Raw genomic sequence first — 25,086 nt, 5'->3', positions numbered from 1 at the left:
ACCAGTTAACCTGTTCCTATAAACCTTCTTCAAACAGTATTGCTGTTCCCAGAACAATCTGTTCTGGCACTTGCCTCTCTTCACCATTAGAAAGGTTTCTCCAAAGTTGCAGGCTCGTTTTTTTTGTTTCAACTACAGTTTATATTAATAATCTATAGCCCTTTCACCACAGACACCCCGAATGCTGATCTTCTGGAACAGCTTGTAGATTACCAAAGATTTTTTACTTCCCCCTTCTTCCAGTACTCCCTTCTTTCAGCCAACAACTCTCCTTTTTCCCAGTTCTGCTCAGGACTATCCAGAACTGTTCCACAACTGTACCACTTCTACAGTGATTGACTACATCAGAACTGATTGAGTTCTACCAGTGAGCAGACACTAGGAATTTTACCACCATTAAAATAATTAACATTGTTCAGAACACATGTCAACCAAGTAGTTGAAAAAATGAGAAGAATTAGTGGTTCTACCATGCTAGTGATTCTGTTGTGCAGGGCACATTTTCTGAACAGCTGGATAATGCAAACTGAGCTGCAATTTGCAACTTCATGTTTCAGGTTCTCTATTGCGCTTACAAGAAAATAAATCTCGTAGGGAAATCCTGAAATTAACAGAAAATTAAATTATGAAAAGGCAGAAGTACACACTGTACAATAAGTGGTTGATGATGTATTTATGTCATTAAGCTGTTCACTCATGCATTTTCACAATTCATATGAAGACAGGTTTGTTCAAGTAACAGATAATTAATATATTCAGCTAAACCCCCCAAACCAGTAAACCAGCTTCAGGAAGAAGAACCATATATTACTTTCTATTACTTATTTTGGCAAACGAATAGCAAGACTCATAACATCAGGACACTTCGTTTGAGCAAAAAGTTGATGGTACCAACACTAGGCTTTGACTTGAAAAATTATTTGCTTCATAATAACGTAATCAGAAGCTTATGAACTGATTACTTCAAGTTCCTTAGCTACAGCTTTGTTAAAATTGCTTTAGAAAAAGAAATTTTAACATGATTAAGATTACTGATGTATTCAGCAAGACTAAAGCCAGCAATGTTTAAAATGAACATAAAATATAACAAAAAATTTTCAAACATGTAAAACAATGCTGCACATATCTCAACATACAGACTATACTACAATTAACTTTCTTTTTCAGACTGCTTCAGTATAAGGAAGTTGAAAATTATATATTCCACTTAGCACTTGATTTCTTTCAAGATTAAGAACTTTGAAACAACAACGTGTTATAATGTTGGAAACGAAATACAGTTTACGCACATCTAGAGAGCCCAATTCTTTTAACATTTATTCATGTCATTTACTGATATTCAGTGAGACTGTGGATGTGAATGAACAAATGTACAAGCAGGCATTAAAACATTCCAGTTAGACATCATTCCAGTATTTTAAAACTGTTAAGAATGCCAAAGAAAGATGTGTGACAAACTGTTGCACTCCTTTTGCATAGCTAGATTTTTTGGGTGACAAAGACAGAAGCTGCTCACATGAGTGTAAAAATGTTTGAATTCCCTTTTTTGATTCTCACCAAGAACACTGGAACGCAGGTCTTGGACATCAAGGCAAGAGAATTTCCTTTTCTTTTAAAATGAAACACTCATTTATAAATTTCCTAAGTTTCTCTCCAAATACTTTCTAAAAAGGAAATTAAAATGTTTTGTGTTCTGACCTGGACAGATAAGCAGGGAAAAAGCATCACAAAACTGCCAGATGCTATCACTGGTCGATGTTGTTTAGTTTACACCTAAATGTTCCACCAGTAATTATGGAAAATTCTAAATATAGTTGGTCCAGCTCTTACAGGTGTAATGCAGCAATGAGAAATGTTATTGGACACCACTGAACATCTATGGCCAGGTTTCCACAAGGAAGGAATGAGTTCTCTAATAGTTGAAACAAGTACATACATCTGTAGTATCCAAACAAAGGGATATTTCCAGAATTTTTTGTTTTCCTATTGTCTTTCTCCTATGTATTTTGGAGCAGAATGTTTCACTTTGCATCTCTGCATCCCAATCATGTAGCACTGAAAGTAGTAACCATTGATGCTGGAAAATAAATATACAGTCTTACTAAATTTTCCATCAAAGTTTGGTACCTAAGTTGTAAGGCAACAGTGGAGTGGTCCCTTTTCAAATCTAGACTGGTATCTTATTTTCCACTATTCAGTTACTACTGAGGTATGATACTATCCAGTCTACTGACTGTCCATAAACTCTTCTCATACCAAATTTCTAACCTTTTAAAAAATTATACCTGCAAGTAAGATTAAGAAGAAGCTGTTTTAAGTACCCACTGTTGTGGTGAGCAACAAGATTTCAGGGAAAGTCTGAAAATGCTGTACTCCAAAAAATGAATTTTTACATTCATTCTGACAAGCTGGAGTGCAAAACTTCCATATACTAAGCAGTCAAATGATTACAGACAACATGGCACCAAATATTTAGAGAACTTAAAAAAATATTGTGAATTTGCTTTCTGAAGTAGAAGAGAACTAACAATTTGAATGTGAAGGTAAGAGAAATGCATTTCTGTTCTGTCCTATGTGCACTCTTAGTCCCTATTCACACTCATTTAAAAACATCTCATTTAAAACATTCACCATGTTCTGTGATGATCGAAGTCATCCAGCTAGACTCCTACATAACAGTGGTTGTTGAAGGAAATCCAAAATACCCTTTATACAACAGTCTTTTAGAGTACTGCAAGTCCTCTTGCAATGAAGACTAAACTGCATTCTGAAAAAAAAAGGGCAATATTCAAAGCAGACAAATGTCAGTTTCATCAACAATACTTTTCCCTTTAGGAATCCTCAGAGATCCTCCAAGGGGCTCAATTCCCTGCCAGAAGTTATTCTATCCTAAAAGTGACCAAGAAAAGATATATATTTCTTTTGTATTTACATATTATACATATTTACATTTTCTTTAATATTACAGTTGCTGAAGGAAAAAAAAAATCCTGGATACAGGTTTATTATCTGCTTTCAACTGTCCCAACAGTATTTTTTTCCTCTTTGAAAAAATTTACAAGTCCTCTTCGGGTCCTTTGGAAGCTAGATACAGTCCACGTTCCGCAGGCCACCATCCATAGTCAAGGCACCAAATCTAAACCATAAAAACAGTATTTTTTTAGGTGGTTGACTAGAATATAGAATCAATCTTTAATTTGTTTATGGGGTTTTCCTTTCCCTTGCTACATGACAACAGAGGCATTTGTACCTACCTTTTGTATCTGCAAAGAAGATGAAAGACAGGAAGCTTTGCTGCAAGTATGGGACTGGGAGTGGGGAACAAACAAAACTAATTCAGCTTGAAGATAAACTCCACTCTACCAATTTACCCTGGAACTTTCAGGAGATACTTATTTTTATATATTTTTTCATCTTCATAGGAAAAAAAAATCAAAATCACTCTGTATGTGATAATGACAATACCCTCTCAGGATTGTAAGAAACATGTTTGCCTCTTCACTTTACTTAAGCAATCTGAAAACTGCAAAATCATTAATTCAGATTGGTGTAATTCCACAGCTGTCAAAAATAGCATCTAAAAGGGAGGAATTAAAAGGCACCACTGCATTGCTGCAACAGTATTGTGTTTAAATTCAGAATTGATCCGTCTGTGTGACAGGAATTGTTATTATATTTATATTTTATATTGTATTATATTATTATATTTTTATTTTATATTATTTTATTATATTTTAATATTTATAGCTAAACCAAAGTAACATGAAACAAAAATGCCCAAAAAATTGCTGTAAGATCATTCTGACACAGCCATGTTCCAAGGTTTTAAGTAATTATTTTTCTGATATGCCTCATTTGAACAACTTAAAATATATTTACAATTAAAGACATTAAAGAATTGTTTCCTTAGTTTAGATTCTGGCTCTATAAAATGTACCAATTTAAGCCTGCCCCTAGTTTCAGGCCCAAAAGGGAAAACAATTGCTTGCCTTTCTAAAATGTGGTTGTTTTCAGCCAGCTCTTTAACAACACCTTCCATTTCCTCCTTTAGTTTCTTCATCCTGTAGTAACCAGAAGCAAAAGAAAGATTAAAGTTTTTATTGGGATAGACACCTGCTCTGATCACTCACCACCACAGTTTTCAGCAACTTGCCATTACATACAAAATAAGGGACAGGTACATTGTTTATTTACAAAGAGACAGATGATACATCAGTGCTGTCCCCACTCACTTCCCAGTCTGTGCCACCACTACAGCAACCTAGAATTCTTGATCTTTATACAACAATCACTAAGCCATTTAATTTTTTTTCAATTTCCCTGTATAGCAAGCATACAGTATTACATCAATCCCATTACAAAATTCTCACCCAAGAGTCATTTCTACTAATGTGTTTGAGCTTGGATAGACTGTGTTCATCGTATGTTTCATCCCACTGGAAGCTGCAAACATTTTCTGTGGCAGGGCATCTTGTAACTGTAATAGATAAAAAGGAAATCTAAGTTACAATAGAAGATGTCATGTCTATCTTGATGCCCACCTTAAAATCCTTTTTTAAATTCTCTGTTGCTGTGATATCTCATAAACTCATTACAGTACTAAGGAGGCTGATATGCTCCAAGATGAGATCATCACAGCAAGTTTTGTATGGACATGACCAATAATTCCCTGGTTTGTTCCATCTTCTTATCTAATACTTTCATAATAAACTCTGGAAAGGAAGAAATATCTATTTGTTATGTCTGTAGATATCCTAGGGCAACAAGATCCTAATCAATAGATTGGTGGTGCAACTAAAATACAAATAACAAGGAAAATGCTTCTGTTCACCATTCCTATACTGATTTTACAATTAGCAAGGGCTTTTTGTTCATTTATTTTCCTTTCTAAAAAAAACAATAATTTTACTACATGAAAATGGTCTTATTCTCTCAATTTTGAGGTAATTCTGATAAGTTTGCATCCTGCAGAGTTACAGTCCAGATCATTAGTTTAACATCCTTAAATATGTATCCCTTCATCTTGACTATGGAAGCAGCATTTTTATACTTCCTAAGAGAATTAGGATAATCCTCTATGTCCTCTGAAAATATTATGGTAACAGTTGCACAGAACGTTTCTCAATGAACCCATATCCATTTGCACTGATTTTCTTTTTTGAGGGGGAAATGCTAACATTAGCAAAAAAAAAAAAAACCAAACCCAAATCATCCAAACCCACAAACTTCACCAAAAAACCCCCATGTAGATAAAAAAAAAACCCACCACCCCAAACCAAATTAGCCCCACTAAATTCCAAAATCAAGTTACAATTCACAAAATCACATTATTCAATTATTCAAAAATAACAGCATTCAGTGTGTAGTCCACACTAACATGGCAATGAAGCTCCTGCAGACCACACAGAGCACCCACAAAGGCCAGTATTTAAATACAACTCCATTAATGTAAGACTTACTCTTAGCAACACTATTGACATGAAAATACGTGGAAGTCTTTTAACTATGCAAATGCTACCCATAATTTTGAAGCATTCTACCTCATTTATATAATCCTGGTATTTGGACACCTCTTCTTCAATACCAAAACACTGGTTGGTAAGAGCCAGTAATTGCTTCCTTGTGTGAAGCATTTTCCTAAAAGAGAAAGAATTTTCTCTTAAGAGCTGCTTATATAAAACTGCTGTGATGAACACTACCAAATATTAAAGAAATCAACAGCTTGCCTTGTCCAGTCCTCAGCTTTGTCCAAAAATGTCTCATACTTGCTGACACATTCATCTTTGAAAAGAGCTATGGCTTTTGTAGCATGCAAATACAGCTTCTGCCTGCAACACAGAAACAACCAAACCAGTGTCATAATGCTTTCAAAACCCCACTCCTCTAACTTTCTAAAATTTGGAGAAAGGTTTGTGGACCTAAAATCTGTGCAGCCACCTTTATTCAGGCTGTTGTAATGTGTAGGAACTCAACATTCTACAGGAACTGACAATTTATGTTTCAAAAATATACCCTAGCAGGGAGGAAGAAAATGATTTGCAGCACTTAGTTTGTATTTGTATGCATACTTGTATATGAATAAATGGTCAAATGTCTTATTTGAGTCAGCTGGTATATTCAGAATTCTACATGGAAAGGACTAAAGTCCTAATTATTTCATATTTGCCTACTGCAGATACTTGGAACTTCTAGCATATATGAATAATCCTTTGCACTGAGTAACATACATGCAAGAAAAAGAACAGAAGTTTTATGTCAGCCTAATTTTATGACAAGAGGAAAAAGAAACAAGCAGAAAGGGAAGATAAAGGAAAACAAAGCCTAATTCTTCTTAGTGTGGCAGACAGTAGTCCCAGTGTAATTGCCTCACCATGCTATGCATTGCACCAGTTAAGTGTAAGGGATACTAGAACACTACAGATCAACACCTAGTTCAGGTATTCATTAAGTCTTGCATAATAAATACTGTTAATTAAATTGTAGCTAGAGTGTAGCTGGACTGTCATCAGGAATGCATACCTATCATTCAACCAGAAAAATGAAATTCAAATAGAGTGCTGCTCTCTTATCTGCTTAGAGATAAATATTACAAAGGCCAGCCTCTGCTGATAATAGCACACAGTCTTTAACAAAAGCCACTGCCATTTCCCTGTGGGGTGAATCAAGTATAAAAAAGATGGACTTAGGATCTCAAACCTGTACAGTCCAGTATTCAAACCACGAAAATGAAGCATACTTATTTGAAGTTTATCATACACTTAGGCAAGGACATGGTTTTAGTAGTAGAAAACCCTCTCTTCGGCTTGGCAGTTATCCAGTTTAGCTTTCACTATGGGAAAATCAAGTGGCAAAGTTGTGTCCTCTGCATGACAGCTTTCTATCTGTAATTGTCAGTAAAGCCACATTCAGGTAGGAAGAGCAAGATTTTTTAGAAAATTATGTAAGTGGTGTCTAAATTCATGCAACATTGAGCAAAGTCTAGGGAACCATGCAACTGACCAGCTACTAGGAGAATAATTTATTTACTTAAGCATAAGCATCTAGCATCATTTGAGATAGAATCTTATAATGGTTTGGGTTGGAAGGGACCATAAAAGTAACCTAGTTCCAACCCCCATGTCACAGAGCACTGCTAGGGATGGGGCAGCTACAACTTCTCTGGGCAATCTGTTCCAGTGTTCATCTCCTTCACAGAGAACTTCTTCAATGTATGCACCCTAAATTTCACCTCTTTCAGCCTGAAGCCATTATTCCTTGTCCTGTCACTGCAGCTCCTGATGAAGAGTCACTCTCTGGCTTCCCTGTAGCCCCCCCGCTTCAGCTACTGGATGGCCACTAGGAGGATTCCATGCAACCTTCTCTTCTCCAGCTAAGATATCCTGCCCTGCTTCTGACCTGTCCATTTGACAGGTTTCCCATTTGACTTTGTCCTACCTCCCAGTCTCAGAGCATGCCCCAGATATTTTAGGGCAACTTAAATGGCATTAGCCATCTGCATATGAGGAAGTGAATAAATCCTGAGACAAGTACAGCAGTATAAAATCAGTGGAGACTATGGGAGTTTAGAGACCCAAGTTACAAACAGATCTTAATGTGAACACCTTGCATGAGTGACAAACAAGCATGGAGAATGGAATTAAAATTAATTTTGTATGTTATATTTCCTTTAAGATTAAATCATTCTAGAATTTCATTCAGCTAGTCCATATTTTACTTATATGTAGAAAATTATCTCCACCTTAGCTGCAAAGTCATTTTGATCTTACTCAGGGCTTTTTCCTGCCTGAAAAAAACCAGGGAAGAGGTGAACTTCCTACAAACCAGTTATGCCCATATAACAGTCAGGTATTGTCCTTTTAGAAGGCCTATCAGTGAAAACACTCTACAGCCAGAAAGCACCTCATTACCATATGCTAGTACCCCCATGTATTAAGAAATTTAAAATAAAATTTTTACAAATCAATCCTAAAGAAGTCATGATTTTCAATAAAATTAATATAATGGGTTATTGGCAAGAGCATCTGGAGGACCTGAAAGCAATCATGGTAGCTCCCAAAGGCAACTTCAAAACTTACTTGTCAAACTTGTGTATTTGTTCTTCATTATAAGGAAGCCCTAGGATCAGAGCAGATGACAAACATTACCAATCTAACTCTGCTAGATGTATTGATGCAAAACTCTACTAAGTTTACCCATTTCCAACACAGTTTCCTTCTTTTTACAGGTCAAAATGGTCATACACTTTTTTTCTCCTCTCTAGTCTTGCAACTCCAATTTATGGTATTAATAGTGGTGTTTCCATCGTAAGGGCTTTAGCATGGTATCACACTAAGGACCTACAGACATATGCACAAGTGGCTAACTGTCCATACCTACCACTAATACCCTAGTCAAACTAAGACTGACCTGTCCTTTGCATTACATTTTATATTAAAAGTGAATCAAATAAACTACTTACTTCGTTCTGCTTTGTCTTTTTTGAACTGATAGTAGATGTCTGTGATGGAAGACAGCAGGGCCTGCAGCCTTTCTGGACTGGAGTGACAAAAGGAAGAAAATTAGATGTTTTATACATAAACTCAAGTACCTATTAGTGAGCTTTGTGAACTCCAACTCCATGCAGAATTCAATACACATTAAAACAGTAAGTAGTTACTCACTTTCTGTCTTTTGGATGCATGCCTTCCTGATTTGCCCAGGTGTCAGCCAGTAAACCACCAGGAGAAAGTTTGGCTTTGATATCTTGCAGACTAGTTTCTATGGTGCCCTGAGAGCTGGAGAGCTATGTAAGAGCAAGAAGGTTCAATCTTATCACTAGGTAAAGTGAAAAATTATTACTTGAGCTCATTACTTGATAATTACTTGAGCACATTAATACTACAAACCTGTTTGTTTCACTGTTCTCCATTAAAGAAATATGTCCAATTATCTGCCTAGGCTTAGCTAGAAGCAGATAAAGCAAGGTATTATTAAAGAAAGAATAATATTTGATGCTGGCATTTCTGTTAGTTAAAATTTACTTTCTTTCAACAATAACTTTCACCCTTTCATAAATCCCTTATTTACTTCTACCCTTATTCTTCTGATTTATTAAGAATTCATGTAATAACTATCCACATGATTCATACCTTCCTTTCTCTGCAGCTCATATAACCTTCAAAATAAAAATGCACTAATAATCTTTTGGTTTTAGAATGGAGAACTTTTTATCTGCTCCCAGTGTATTAAGTTATTTTCAATTTTTCCTTTAATGTCTGGAAACATGATGCACATTTCAAAGCAGATCACTTTGAAGTGTGTTTGTTAATGTAACATTTTAGAAAGCCAACAAAGTAGTCAATAATTCTTTAAGGAAAGGAAAAAATGGAAAAGAAAAAATAGCAAAGCAAAATATATTTCAGGGTTATAATTCTTGAGTATTTTAGAAAATAGGAATGTATTTTCGGGAACTCATTTTCACTCCACTGAGCTAATGTAAAAGGATCTGCTCTGTTTTCAGAAAGATAGTCACATTAGTATGGACATTTTAACAACTGGCAATCTAGAAACTACATTGAAATTTCAGAGTTGTTATTCACAGAAGCCTGTGTTACTGTGTATTTGGCTTTTTCTGTAGCAACACCATTTCCAGAATGACAGGGTAACTTTGTCAGACACTTACGCGCAGGAGTTTTGTGTGTATCTCTGAAATTTCATCTACTTCTGATGCTTCCAAGTTGATCTGCATCAAATTTTCATATCTGTCCAGCAAAAGAAGGCAGTTAAAAAAAAATAAACAAGCAGTGAATACACTCAAAGTATTTCTTGAATCCAGCTCATAACAGTGACTGCCTCTTCTTGTATATGAAATACAGTCTCAGTCAAGCAACAACCATGAAACTGACAAATTTAAGTGGCCATTAACAATGGAAACAGATTTAAAAAAAACATTCCTTGATTTTTTCCTACATTGGAACTGTTAAAATAAAGTTGAAATTTCCATTCCTGAATTTTTTATTCTAGTATTATTACTTGTACTTAACAGGCAGTGGAAGACTATGTCCTTTCATCAAGTAATTTTTTTAATCTTATCTAACTAAAGGTACTTAAAGTAGTCATTAACACGCTAATACTTCAACGTACCAAAATGTTTTCTGAGAAAACTTACTGGGTTAAATGCTTAAAGGCTGGGATAGTAGGACCATCTGTTCATACTGATACTTTCCATATGACCATAGCTCAAGTGCCAAATAAATTATTCAGGACAATATTTTTTCTCTTGAGTCTCATGTACATTTTAGTTTTAAAAACACCATCACAAACAGCTCAACTGCTTTCAAAAAATACATGCTTCACTTAAGTTCAATGCTTTATTTACCTTTTCAAATAAAGACTTTGTATTGTCATGCTTTGAAGCACAGCCTTGAAAAGGAAGGACAAACAAGAGGACATGTCCTTTAGAAGACTTTTATGGAGTTAGCAAAGTCAAACAAACTGAAAATCCTGCCCCTTTGTAAGAGGCCAAAAGACCATATGCCAACACATAGAAAATTTCTGTTCACGTTAAGAACTACTCCAGTTAGTAAATGAATGTCATTTTTTTTCAAACTCCTGCTGAGGTACTGTTGAGCACAACAGAGTCACAAAACAGAACTGATAGTGGTTTCTTCTGAGTGGCTTTCTTCTGGCAGAATGCAGGAAGAAACTATCTGAACCAAACACAGATTGAACAAGATCTAGTCCTGCCAACTAGTACAAATGGGATTGAAGAGGAGTTTGGGCTCTTGCCCTGATGATTTGTATCTAGGCTGCACAGGTGTTATCTTGCAAGTTACCAACTTTACTGTTTCACTGTTGTGGTTTTGTGGTGTTTTTGAAGCCAATACAAAAAGACACACCTGGGTTTTAAGGTAGGCTTGACACACACAGAACAAATCTGTCAAACCCTTGAGCATCCACAATTACTACAAACAAGGTGTTCAATTTGCACAGTCATAGCAGCTCCAACAGGTTTAAGTTTAATTCCTAAGTCTACTCCGCAAACCCAGTGGTTCTACATGTGTGTGTTAATCACCTTGTGGGTACCTGCATTTTCAGAGCAGCCTGGTGAGAAGTTCAGAAAATCTCATGACTAAGAGGGCATTTGGGGAAGACTGGCAGTAGGTTGAACAGGAAAATTACCACCCATAGGAGAATGCTAAGAAGAGGTGCTATTTGAAGTTCTTATCACACTGCCTAAGAATAACACCTTCCTGGGAAGGGACCAAGGGGGGCTGGGCCTGGTTGGTTGGGTTTTTTTTGCAGCTGCTCTGTGTTGTATTTCAACATGAAAATTCCTTTCACGCAGAAAATGCTACAGTCTTAAAACTGTGTAAGGAGCAGTATTTGAAGTCATATGCAACCAAACGCAGTGGCAAAAGCACTAATGAAAGCAAAGCTACTTGATTCTTTGTCCAAGCTTTACTATAGCTTCTAGAGTCAGTAAGAGCAAATGAGCTGAGTCAGAGCAGGAGAAAAAGAACACACACAGTTACCACTAATTAGTAATTACTTGTTCTTATTAGGTTAAGCAGCAAAATTAATACTCTAACTAAAGGAACATATATGACTAAATCTGCTTAAGTCAGTGCCATCAGAAAATCTATGCTGACTCAAATTTAATTTTTATATGCAAAACCACTGCAAATAATCATAACTTTATAATACTGTTGTCATTAAAAATGATAATGAAGAATCAATGTGTATGGTGTAATGCTTCTACTCACATTTTCTCAGCCTTCTCAATGTTTCTGTTGCAGAAATCCAGCCTGATGACAATCTCTGCCTTTTTATGAACCATTTCATTGTAATCATCCTTGATTATTTCACTAAAAAAGTGAAGCATTAGTCTATAATGTATAAAGTAATGAATAAAAGTATTCAACTGCCATCCTACCAGCAATCAGTAATACAGTAATATATCTGCAGCAATAATTGCCAGGAGGAATTGTTTTCAGTTAGAGATGCATTACATAATCCTCATATAAAAATACCTTGTGCAAGCTGTTCAATTCCATCTGCATGTTACCAGAAGTCAGACTTAAATTATACACAGAAGAAAGTAAATTTGCAAACACCTTAACTTTAATTATTAAAAAAAAAAAATTTGTTTCCCTAATGACAGGAAAAAGGGAGAAATTCAGCCTACCCCTACTCAAGGATAAACAAAAACTCCCAAGATATCAAGAGATTACAGAATTATGTATTTATAATCAAGGCATATCTTGATTTTAAAAAAAAGAATAATGAAATGCAGTCAATTGCTTACATTAGCCATCGAATTCCTTTTCGCATCAGCTCCTGGTAAAGTAGCAAAGAACTGGCAACTCTACAGGCATAACACACAATACCTGTCACTGCCTGGAGGAAAAAAAACAGCATAAATACTGATCTGGCATTCTCTTAACAATTGCTTCCAGACAATACATCACAACAAAGCAACACAGATTAATAAAAGAAAGCAACACGAGGATGGTAGTTTATAATGTGCAACTTGGCCTAAGCTTTAGTCAGGCAACAACCAAACAGCCATTATGAAGGCAGAGCTAACATGGGTTTTCCAGTTATGCTGAAGCACCTACTAGGGATGAAAACAAATCTCACAAACACAAATGACGCAACTTACTATTTCTGTCAAAGTTACAAGTACATTTCTTCAATATTTTAGGAATCACATACATTAAAAGGAACTTGTAAAAATTGACACTTTTTTAATTCTAAGGCTAGAGACTCTCTTAATTTACCCAACTCCACTCACAAGATTGCTGTATTATTTAGAACTGAGAACGAAGTTTCAGATATTATAATTTACAATATTTTAAATAATTAATATAAACTGATGCATTCTGTTTCTTAATTTTCAAGATTACTGGTATTTAAAGTGGCATACATTTTCAGGACTACCATGTCTGAATAAAAGGCTCCTCAGCAGTCAGTATTTCACATGTATAAGTGGTCATCACAATGTCAAACCTGGCTGCGCATACATTCAGTAGTTTTAGAAAAACAACCAAAAGAATGCAACATCCTTTACTTGTCTCCCACAGATTCTGAAAGTTTCTAAGAGGCAACAGAAATTCCACCCATCTGCAGAGTCCTAGAGACTCCTCTCTATCAAGCAAGAGATATTTTTCTAATGTTAAATTTTGAACCATTATAAGTTATGAAGCTTCTAACTTCAGGACTGCCCACCACCACTGAATTATACAGTAACAGAGCATTTTGAATTTAGAAGACTGGACTTTGGGTTTGGTTTTAAAAAAACCCAAACTATATTTTGCATACAAAAGTACAGCTTTAATATATTTTTAGATCCTTTGTTAATAAATATATTTCTATCAGTCAGAATCCTCATTAGCATTCCAAAATAGTTTTATTAACATTATTTATTTGAAAATTAAGCTTTCATTTCACTATCATTAACCAAGACAGGTATATAATCTGAAATGGTAATTACTCACTTTAGCCATACTGGCATCCCCATCCAAATCGTAACGTTGATGTACTTTAGGAAGTAAAACTGAAACATACAACAAGCGTCTGTATTTTATTATTTTTGAGAAGAGACTTCAAAAGTTCAGATTGTTATCCCTCCCCACCCTGTACACTGCTTTTATGCCTTTTAATATCATGTGGTTCTCATGCACTCCTTTAAAATCAGTCTTTGTCTTAACTGTTTTAAATAACTTGGTACCTTCAGCAAATTGTCCTTCCTTTTCCAGACTCACTTCTGAATATCCCGCACAGCACCTAATTCATGCAGGTCTCCACTTGCAATGTCTCTCCATTGAGAGAAACAACTGGTTCTCTCTGTTCTTCAGTACCATGTTTGCCCACATAGAAGACCGTTCCCTTTTCATCACAGGGCTGCTTATTTTCATTGAGGCTCTTAAGGGTAGCACTTCACCAACCTCCTGAATCTCCTTTGTTCTCATGCTCACTGGCTACTTCAGAAAGCCACAATACAGACACAATTTTGAGGCCCTGTTGATCCTTCCACAAACAGCTCACCTACCCAAACTCTTCAGCACCTCTGTTTGAGTGCCAGCTGGCCAGAGCAGTCAGTTGACAAAAGCAACACTGACCTCTCAACTGCAGCCATATCTTACTCCTCCTCCTGCTCATCATTTATTAAAAAGGGCCCTGGCATAGGCTCCTCTAAAAGCCTCACAATGATAAATGGAAATTCAAAACCTTAATTTATTTTTTCTCCTCCTGTTATGGTATTACCTTACCTTCTGAGCAAATGCACATTGTAAAGACCTCTTCTCTTAACTGAAAGGCTAACCACTTTCATGACAAATTAGAAAAAAAAAAAAAAAGTAAAACTTGATTTTCCACTTAGTGAATAAGGGAACAAAAGAACCAGCTTTGAGTTACTTCCTATAATGTTTCTTTCCACTTGTTTAAAATGTCATGCTTCAAAAAGGTTCATAACTCCATAAGCACCACTACATCTTAGCACACAAATGTTCAGGTCCAAAGGACTTGAAACATTACAAGTACCTACTGTTTCTGTAAAAATGTTCTGGATACTCAGCAGTTTTGAAAAACATGGGACTGCATACTTAGAACTTCAGATATCAACAAAAGAAAATTTCCAACACTATTTTTAAGACATAACAGACATAAAACAATTACATTAAGTAACCCAAACTATTTACAAAAGATAGCTGTGAGAAAAGGGAAATTACTTTCACATACCTTCTTCATAGATTAATCCAACAATGTTCACAGCCTCCCTGCTTACTACAAAGATAGGATTCTCCTCTGTTGTTCTGGGGAAGTGCTGTGCCAATCTGCCCGGCTCTAGTACTAAGCGCCGACCTTCATATATCAGTTCTTGATTCTGAGATGGTATTTTTGTCTGTTTGTAGACCAACTCATGAAATATAGCAGCTCTATAATACAAACAATATAATCGGTAGTAGTTAGACTCGCTACAATAGTTTAGCAATTCAAATTTTGTATTATTTAAATAAAAATTGCTTTTATTTCTGATTAATTAAGAGCTGGGTTTACACATAATGCACTTAACTTTTAAGTAAAAAAACAGCATGGTGCCTAAGACACCAGGTTGTTGTGTTACAAAAATAGAAGCTATTTCCTGCAAAATATCAAACTTCCTTTCTACCTCTGATTATCTGCCAAAGCACGTCTGTCTAAACAAAATTGCTCTGGTCTGAAGGTCTGTAAAAACAGCCAACACCAGATGAAGGGAAGGAAACCTACTTAAGTTTTCTAAGGCATATCCATTTCTTGAAAAGCAGATGGATGGTCTCTCCCAAAGCAAAGTCTGGTGTTTTACATGTCAAAAAATTAAATTCAGCCCGTAAGCTAACAGACAGCCAGATTATTTCCTAAAACAGCAGTGATAAGAAAGAGCAAAGACGCTTTGGAATTTTATTTAGAGCAATCAATAGATACAAGGATAAGAACCCATAATACCACCATACCTCTCCCCTCAAAAAAACCCCACCACAAAACCTACTACACCACAACAGCAACCAAAAAACAAACTAGCAAAACCTCCCACAAAGAAGAAAAGCCTTCAGCACACTAACGGGAAGGACCAGCTTGCCTCCTGTGCAGCACTAGTACACTATTGCTTCTTAATACTACAGCTAGTTTATAAACAATCACACATGCAAACAATAATAGAATAATAGAAATTAGAAGCAAGATTTCTCTGCAAAAACAGTATTTGGGCTATCTCAAAATAAAAGTGATGGAATAGAAAAGAAAAATTGAAGTGGGCAGAACTGTATTTACACATTTGATGAAATAACAGTATGTACCCATGTATTAGAAATTAACATGTGCTCTGTATTATCTGTAACACAGAAGAAAAAAGGCATTTATGTTTGTACATCTCACAGCTTTTAACATCAGTACTTCATGGTCATAAAGTGAACCCCAAACAAATCAGGATCCTAAACTGTACCAATTACCACTTCAGAGCCCTTGTGAGAGCTTTGCGTGCCACCAGAGAATGTGTGCATTTTGTATGCTTGAGGACATTATTTTTATTTCTGGTCAACATGTTTCCATATGCACTATGACTATGCAGGAGAACTGCGCCTTTTTACTTCCTCAGATAAACTGCCAAGGAGAGGTTGCTGAATTTGTAACACTGGTGACATGAGGTCACAGGTTACTGAATTTGTAAATGGTGATCTGGTCACAGTGCTGTTAGCCTGAACAAGACTAAAGCAATGCAAATAGAGAGAGAGAACACTTACGTATTATAGTTGTGAATATAAACTTTGTGCAAGGTCATCTGCTGTAATGAAAAGATGTGGATTATTATCCGGTGCAGTACGTCACTTGTCTCTGCAAAAAACTGGTCAAATCCCCAGCATTTTTCCTGGTCTGCTTCAAGAATATTCGCAAGGACAGGTGTGAGCAGTACTTGCAGACCCCTAGAGGACACCAGGAAGAGATGAGACAACTTGGTTCTACTTGGAACGTTTTATCTTGCAACCAATTGCAATAATTCATTTGACTTGTCTCATGTATACACATCTATTATCCCTTAAAGAATCTGTCAGTGCCTTTTTTCCTACACTGAGCAGCTAAAATGTTCAAGGGCAATGTCCATTGTTTTTCATTAGTACATGTACTTTAAACCTTTCCTTTTCAGGCTTAACTATCAAGTATTTTTTTTGGTATTTGAGAAATTTCACTCACACTGCAAAAATCACATAAAATTTACTAAGTCTACATTGTAGAGCTGAGGCCACTTTCTACCACCCCAGTCACATTTTACCCAGCTCACCCCACACACCACAGTGTATCACTTTGAAGGAAGCTACTGCCATTTAGGATTTGCTGGTGGTGATGCTTGTGTGAGCACACTATGTTGCTTTCAAATCAAAATCAGCTGGATTAGCAGACTCATTATTTAAACTGTCAACACTAAGAATTCATCCTGATTGAGATGGGGCTAAATAAGTACTCTGCACATGCAGCTTCAATGCTGCAAAAAAAAACCTGTGCTACCCATTGCCTTACAGTTGTTACTATTCTAAGAGAAAGGTCAGCTTAAATTTCTTGCATTTCTTCGTTGAGCATCTGAATGGTAAGGAACTTTATGGATCCCACTTGTGCATTACCATGAACAACTCCAAAATTTTAACATTATGTACACATCAAGCCTGAATCTAGCAGTAGAACTGGTAACATTCTGGAGCAAGCTGCAGTGGCTTGCAAGCACACTGCTGACTGCATTAGAGGTCAGTGGATGCTGTGCTCAAACTCACTTTAGTACTAAACTTCTAACACTGAATACTCCTTGAATACTACTTAAAAGGATTATTATGAGGAGACATTTAATGAGAAAAAATCTGCTTCCTTTATAATTTCAAGCAGTTAAATTGTACAGAATAAGCAGAGGAACAAATGAGCGGTATCATGAAATTGCAAATTCTGCATATTCTAAACTAATGAATTCATATAAACCAGACTTTGACTCTACACCCCTTAAGGATGTACATATTAGGATTTCAAAAAAGTTTGCTTCTACAGTCTGTTCATAGAACAATTTATTTCCTCCTTTACCACAAAAGATTAGTAACTTCAAAGTCCAGAAGAAGTCTCAGGAAGAAAAATGGGTAAATGGGTTATGGGAGGTGTTTTCAAAGTCATATCAAAATTAGATCTTCCATAGCTCTTCCTACTGCATATTACAGGCATATGAAGCAAAAATATGATGATAAAATTGAAAAGATACAAGTATGTGTTAAAATGCACTTATGTGACCTTTTTCCTAGCAAAAAGTAAGCCTCTCAATTGTCTTTGCTTATCATTTCCTTCCTACTGCCTAAACTTTGTCATATCTCAAGTCACATTCTTGCAAGAAATGAGGGTCATCAAAGTTATTAATTCTTCATTCCTGAGGGTGAAAAAATGCAGTAATAGTATCTCTTCTTAAATCACATCAGATGTGCTCATTTGTAAATTAGCAATCACAAAACTATTTGGACAGATGAGAAGAAAAAAACCACTTGATAACCAAATGTCAGACTGTACTGATGTACTGAACAGTTCAAAGAAAAAACTGTGTCAGATCTCTGCTCCAAAGACACAATCCCAGAAAATAACTGGAAAAGCCCAATGAAGTGGTATTGAAACATTTTGTGAACATCTGTAAGTTCAAACTTACTTTGAAAGGCTACAAGAAACGGGCATCTCCCAACTCCACTCAATAGGTCCATTTTCTGCTTTCTGTATTCCAGAAATAGCACCAGAAGGCTTTCCAGTGATTATTTTATACCTGCAATACATTACAAAAATAACGGAAACTTCAACTACTACCTCTTATACATATATAGGTCGAGTAATTAATCCTCAAAGGGGCAGCAAAAATGCAAATTTAAATGACAGGTTGGCCTAAATTTGTAGATGGTGCAAAAATTAGGAAGCTTCACTTACAAGCTGACAGAGCTGTGCTAAAAGAGTAAAGAACAAAAAGCTACGCTGGAGAAGCAACTTGGTTTACCTCAGCCTTGGGGAAAACTTCTGGAGATATTTCCAGCATACTGAAGGAAACCAAAGGTTTTCACAAGAGTTGATTAGTCAAAGTCAATTTAGTTCATTTACACATTAACATGCTAACTTCAAGCATGTTCCACAGCAATAGAAAACACTTAGTCACCACAAAGTGGCTTGGGCATAGAGAAGGAACATCCAGAAATCTGGAACAATTTGGCATTGTTTAACTTTGTATTGCACAGGCAAGTATTTCTCAAATTTTTCATGAAACAAATGAGTATCAATAGACTTTTTGCAACAGAATATTTCAGTTGTGCTTTCTTTTTCTGGAGGACAAGATGCATACAAAACATCTCTCAAGCAGCTACAACAAGAATTCTTATGTGAAAAACATCACAAAATGGAAAATTTCTTCAACTAAGAAAACTGGAGTCAGTTTTACACAGAGCATCAGAACAGAGATGGTACCGACGTGTTAAAGATTCCAAGCACCACCCTGCTTAATTCTTAAAATGCAACACACAGAAAACAAAATAGAACCAGACTAAGATGAAACAGGAATCGAATACAATCATGACATCACAGGCATATCTTCTGTTTTCCATTCAGGAGCCATCCCTTTTTTCTGCAGCTGCAGTCCACAATTGTACTACTCAAATGTCAGTCTCATTGGTAGTGCACTCATTTCAAGACTGCTGGGTAAGACCATCATTTAAATGAAAACAAAAATTTGCAGCACTGAAACCCCATTTCAGAATACCATAATTTTGCCTGAGTATCCAAGTTACATAAATGGCACTGCAACAGACCAGCCTAGTGCCATGCTGAAAGAAAGATTTGCGGAAAAACACCAATATTTTGGGGGAGCTCAATTCAGGTCTTTCTCAAATTAAATGCTTAATTCAGATCTTAAGGTGCCACAGAGTAAAATCCTTGTTGAAGCAGAATGCTTCTATTGATTTTGGCTGGGATAGAGTTAAGTTCCTTCACAGTAATGTATGGTACTATGTTTTAGATTTGTGACCAAAACAGTGCCAATAACACAGGCATGTTTAGCCATTGCTGAGCAGCACTTACACAGCATCATGGCCTCTTCTACTTTTCTACTGCCCTAACAGCAAGTAGGCTGGGGGCAGGCAAGAAGTCTGAAGGGGATACAGGAGGACAGCTGACCTAAGGGATATTCCACACCATATTGCTCAACAGCAGAAGCTGAGGTGGGGAAGAATTTTCCAGGGTAGCATTTCGTCAGGGACTGATTGTGCATCAGTTGGCTGCTTGTGAGCAACTCGGGATTTTTCTGCATTACTTGTGTTCCTTGGTTTTGTTTCCCTTTGGGTTTAAGAGGCAAAGGCTGATGTTTGTTGTGGAGGTTTTTTTTACTTATTAAACTGTCTTTAACTCAACATATGAGTTTTTGCACTTTCACCCTTACAATTCTTTCCTCCATCCCACTACAGAGAAGTGAGTGAAGAGCTGTGTAATGTTCAGCTGCCTACTGGGGCTATACCACAACAAGGCAGTGTTTGTCCTTTAATATTTTCACTGTTTAGAAGTTTTTCTATATGTGTGTAGGATTCCTTGGTAAAAAGCATTTCAAGGGCTGATTTAATTTACCAACAGTTAAAATTCTCCTTCTAAATTACCTACATCACTTCCTTGTTTCTCCGAGGTCCTTCAAAAGGCCGGAAAGGCAAACTTCCTGTTGCAGCATGGTAAAAGGTCACCCCTATGCTCCACAGATCAACTGTTGCTCCGTACTTCTTCTGATGTTCTTTTCTCAAAACTGCTCGCTCATACATATCAGGATGCTAAAGAGAAAAAAAAAGTTACAATTGCTTTATGAAGCTTTATAAAGAAAAAACCCAATCTATCCTTTCACAGAAAGGTAATTTGTCAGTCTAAACTTTCAGTTCTTTAAAAAAGAAAAGCTTGCTTGCATCACAGAAGTTGCTTAAGCTATTCTCACAAACATCACTATATTCCTAGGTATGAATGTTGCTTTTATTAAGAAGTTTGCAATAAATATTTTAAAATTCAGCTCAAGAGTGAGTACTAGTATAAAAGACAACTAAAAAAAGAGAAGAAATTCAGTATTCCTCCTGATGATTTTGAAACAACAGAAACCAAATGGAAAAAAGATTCACAGCAGAGGAGAGTATCAGCTGTGAATCACACGTGGGAAAACATGGCAGGAAGAAAATCATACTAAGGTGCATGTCTTGATACTTCTCTACTTGCCTCTCTTTGGTTAGCCAAGGTTTCACATGAATCTTAACTACACCTAACGTCATCCAAGTAGCTCAAACACAAACTAAAACACATCTACAGAGATAAAAGCAAATATATTCCTAACTAAAATATTGTTGTTCCTCCTTTTACACACAGCAACAGTTAAAGCTGGACCTGGAAATTATTTCAAGGCTGATGTATTTACATCATGCATGGCATGATCCATGATGAAAAAGTCCAGTGGAAAGTTATACAAACAACTGTAATACAAAGGTTTATATACTAATTCCCAACAACCTGACCTTGACCTATTCAACCATAATCATAAACGGCCTCAAGCTTCAAACATTTCTTCAACAGAAAATTAAATCATATGGGCTTACTAAATACTCTTCTGTGCCATAGAGAGAAACAAATTGTTCATCATCTTCAAGTTCTCTTGCTGCACCAAAATCTGTAAGTTTGTAAACAGACTGCCCATCTTCACCTATAACACGCATTATATTGCCTGGCTTGATGTCACGGTGCACTATTCCATTCTCACGGAGATGATTCATCCCAGCCACTTCAATTCAAAAAATAAATACAGAATTTATGTACACATTGTGACACTGTGCAAACACTGAATTGTAACTGATACTAGGAAAACACGCTTATGTTCTTATTGGGAAATGGGAATGAGAAGGGACAGACAATTAACAGGAAGACCATGACCACATATTGCTTTTTTTTTCTTTCCAAACAGCTAAATTACAGCATTTCTTGCTCTCAGTAACATCTTTCCCATAAAGTAAATTTTATAGCAGGTAATCACAGGTAAACCATATTATTTTTCTAATTAACTCTTCTGAAATTATCACTGGAAGTCTGTACAACATGTGAAAAGTAATCTCGAAATAAAGAAAAAAATGCATCAATACTTTACACAAAAATTGCTTCTTAATGCAGATACCTATACCAACATAAATATAAATATGTGATTCCATATGACCATATTAATCTCTTCAATTAGTTGACAGTCATTTAAATTTGTCTCTTGCTGTTTCAAGATAAACAAAACAAGTATGAGATTGCTTCAGTCAACAAATTAGACCAAAGAGCTAAGTCTACATACCCACATCTCTCAAAACAATTAAGAACTCAGACTCTGGCAAACCAAAGGCATTAGACGGCTCCTCTAAAACTGTGTACAAACTCCCACAGGGACAAAATTCCATAACTAGTACTTTGTGTCTAGTAGTTGTCTGAAAAAAAAAAAAATCAAAAAGAGATTAAGCATCTGACTATTGTGACAGCAATGTCAGAAAACACCTATAACCACAAGATCTTACTTTCAAAAAAGAAAAGTAAAATCTATAGTTATATCATAATTTCCATTCTGGTGATCTTCAAAAGAAGTGCAGGTGGATTTTTATATTGTTTCATGTATTCCAACTTGGAGAGGGGAAAATAACTAAGAAAGCCTCAAGTTCTACTCACTAGCAGGTTGACAGCATTATTGACAGGTGGACAAGTCGCACCACTAGTGCTGAGAATACGAACTGTCCTTCTTTACTCTTTACTCATCTCATCATCTCAGTCATTTCAACTCATCAGTTTCAGTTTCAGTTCAGATGCTCCAATTTATACTATTATACTACTGTATAATAGTATACTATGCCATCATTGTAGTTGGTTGCAAAGGAAAAGCATAAAATTGTCAGCAATACCGAAACACCTTCAACTATAAACAGTTCCATTATTCAACTATTAAATATTAATACATGTAAATACCTTAAAAATCCTAATTCAAGATAAAACTTAGGACAGTGGCTTCTCGAGATATACTTGAGCTTACACACTGAAGATGTTTCACCTACTGAAAGCAAGCATATTCTTTCTTACAGCAACAACAACAACAAAGAAGAAAGAAAACCAAAATATGGTGGTGGTTGAGTGGGAGTATTTGTATCATCATGTATGTTACCATTCTTTAAAAATGCAACTATACACTTTATAGTTGTGGATAAAACAAAAAAACAGTTACTGCAGTTACTCCCATGCATCTCAGATCACAAACACAATTACCTCTTCCTCAATGGCAAACAATTTGACAATGTTCTTATGATTTAGTTTCTTCAATACTTCAAATTCTCGCATCTGAACATCCACAGGACGAAGGAAACTTATACTGTTAAATACTTTGACAGCATATAAATCCCCAGTTTTCTGTTGAAAACAAACAAACCACTCATCAAACAGAAGCAAAAAATTGTAAACGTACACACAGACATTATCCAAGCATTTTCAAATTTTCTATTGTACATGTGAGTATAATCAGACTAGAAATACTTCAAAATACTACTTTGTGCTAAGGTGGAAATAAAGATTCTGCTAAAAAAATAAAATTGCACTAGTTTAATATAGCCTAAAAGCAAACAGACTAGCTGAATGGAAACTCATTAGGTCACAAAACACAAAGAGCTCTTAAAAAAAGAGAACTGTTAGTGTAACAAAGGCTACACATTTAAAAATTAATCCTAAACTTAGCTGAAAAATATTTTTTCAGCAAAAGTTACTTGCACTAATCAGTGAGAGGCAGGCACATACTTGGCTTGCTTAAGTTAAAAGACAATTTCCGGTAGCTGAATGTTGCTCTCTCTTTCTTTACTGTTTTGTTTATACTGATAAACCACTATTTTGTTTTTTTCAAAGGCAGTTTCGAGCACTACATGCCACTCATGTAAAATCCTGAAGCAGTTCAAACCCACATAGTAAGTGTCAGGAGCACAATCGTGAGCTTAATCAGATTTAAGTTCTCCAGAGGGACTAAGCCCCAACACAGTCATGCAACAACAGCACAAGCTGGAAGTGCAACTCCTGTCCCTCTTCAGGGCAAAGCATCTTCCCGTGTCCACTCTAGGAATAAGCTTGCACTAGCAGTTTGTGCAACATACTATTTCTAAGGACACAGCCTTCCTGTGCTAAGACAAGGTGTGCACCCACATGCACTACTGGTGCCCAGGTAAAAGCTTTCTCCGTTGACAATGAGCTGCAGGTCACAGGCTCACACTAGTGAGGGTGATGACAGGTGCAGCCATGGCTTACAGGGCAATCATTCTGTGCTGAAATTCACTTACCAGAAAAGCACACTAACTGCCAAACTATTGCTTAATGCTGTTTCACACTTAAATGTGGAACACAGAAACACTGTATCTTACAAATCACTTTGTACTGATTTCACAAAGACTATCATTACTGTAAGGCAACTTTCACAACTTATCTTTGATTTGTGATCTTTGCTAACAAAGCAAATGTAAGTATAGTTGTGAAAATTGCCTTACAGTAATGATAGTGTGTGTGAAATTTCACTTACTGTGAAATTTATAGGAATAAATGACTACAACAGTAAAGTCCTCTTAGTCCCTCACTCAGGTTGCAACATACACATCGGCGTATCATTTTCACAGAAAAAAATTACCATTTTGCACTGACTACTCAAGGCACGTCACTAAGAAGACATTTAAAAAGCACTGACTTACAGACAACAACTAACAACAGCTTCATCCACTACAATAACAATATTTCACATAAAACTATCATAAAAATCACCGAAACAGGTTTTAAAAGAACAGATAAAAACCAATGAAAGGACAGTTTAACAAAGGTATATATAATAGGATCATGTAATAGAAACTGGCAGGTCATTTGTTTCTATTCAAATTCTTGAATAAGGTTTCTTTTTTTCCATAAAAAATGAAGAAAAAGGAATGAAGAATTACTAACAGTTAATATTTTACAAGGAAAAATAATACAGTATTAAGAACAAATCCTTAGAAATCTAACTACAGAACTCTAGTTCAATGGACAAATATTAAAAATTAAAAACTAAGCATGAATAATTACACAGACACATTTGCTTTAGGCATAAATCTTTAACTTTTTTTGTTGATTTCATGATGCTACTTGCATATGAAAATTCCTCACAAACCTTCTGTCGCCCCCGGAAAACATTTGCAGTCGCTCCCTGTCCCAGAATGTCAGACAACAACCAGAGGTAATTTGAAGTGCTCTGCATCTTTGCTCTTTGATCAGAGAGTTTTCTTTTTCACCTTAAAAACAGAAGGTTCAATACACTGAATTATGATTTAGTAAAATACATGAAAGGGAGTAATTTAAATTAGAAGGAAATATAAATGTCCAAACCCCAACTCTAACTCCAAAGACATGGAGAATGAAGAACAACCAAGTAGAGAAATAAGAGGTGAAACATGGAAACAAAAATAAGCCAAACAATCAAAAGTAATGCCACTGACACAACACCTTTCTGAATTTAAGGTCTGTATTCCCCAAACTTTGTTTCAA

General features: G+C 35.9%; 1 protein-coding gene across 4 annotated transcripts; it reads right to left on the bottom strand.

Annotated features, from left to right (window-relative positions):
• Positions 1-649: 649 nt before the first annotated feature.
• On the bottom strand, positions 650-24,833 carry TBK1 (TANK binding kinase 1). 4 transcript variants are annotated; one of them, XM_041465603.1, is made up of 21 exons: positions 24,713-24,833; positions 22,810-22,950; positions 21,857-21,986; positions 21,126-21,307; positions 20,161-20,321; positions 18,182-18,292; positions 16,260-16,439; positions 14,722-14,918; positions 13,479-13,537; positions 12,287-12,378; positions 11,745-11,846; positions 9,662-9,740; positions 8,661-8,782; positions 8,459-8,535; positions 8,076-8,115; positions 5,727-5,828; positions 5,541-5,637; positions 4,371-4,477; positions 3,990-4,061; positions 3,255-3,308; positions 650-3,136 (listed from the first exon to the last, which is right to left on the bottom strand). In XM_041465603.1, the coding sequence occupies exons 1-21, from the start codon at positions 24,797-24,799 to the stop codon at positions 3,085-3,087; spliced, it is 2,244 nt and encodes a 747-aa protein (XP_041321537.1). In that variant the 5' UTR covers positions 24,800-24,833; the 3' UTR covers positions 650-3,084. The 4 variants fall into 4 exon arrangements, 3 of the variants coding, with proteins under 3 accessions (XP_041321537.1, XP_041321538.1, XP_041321539.1); XM_041465604.1 differs by having other exon boundaries at positions 3,255-3,263; XM_041465605.1 differs by lacking the exon at positions 3,255-3,308.
• Between the last annotated feature and the right edge of the window lie 253 nt (positions 24,834-25,086).

The sequence above is a fragment of the Pyrgilauda ruficollis genome, unplaced genomic scaffold (genome assembly GCF_017590135.1).
Source record: "Pyrgilauda ruficollis isolate IOZ18807 unplaced genomic scaffold, ASM1759013v1 scaffold19, whole genome shotgun sequence".
In the NCBI taxonomy this organism is placed as follows: domain Eukaryota; kingdom Metazoa; phylum Chordata; class Aves; order Passeriformes; family Passeridae; genus Pyrgilauda; species Pyrgilauda ruficollis.
This window is presented reverse-complemented; position numbering and strand designations above follow the sequence as displayed.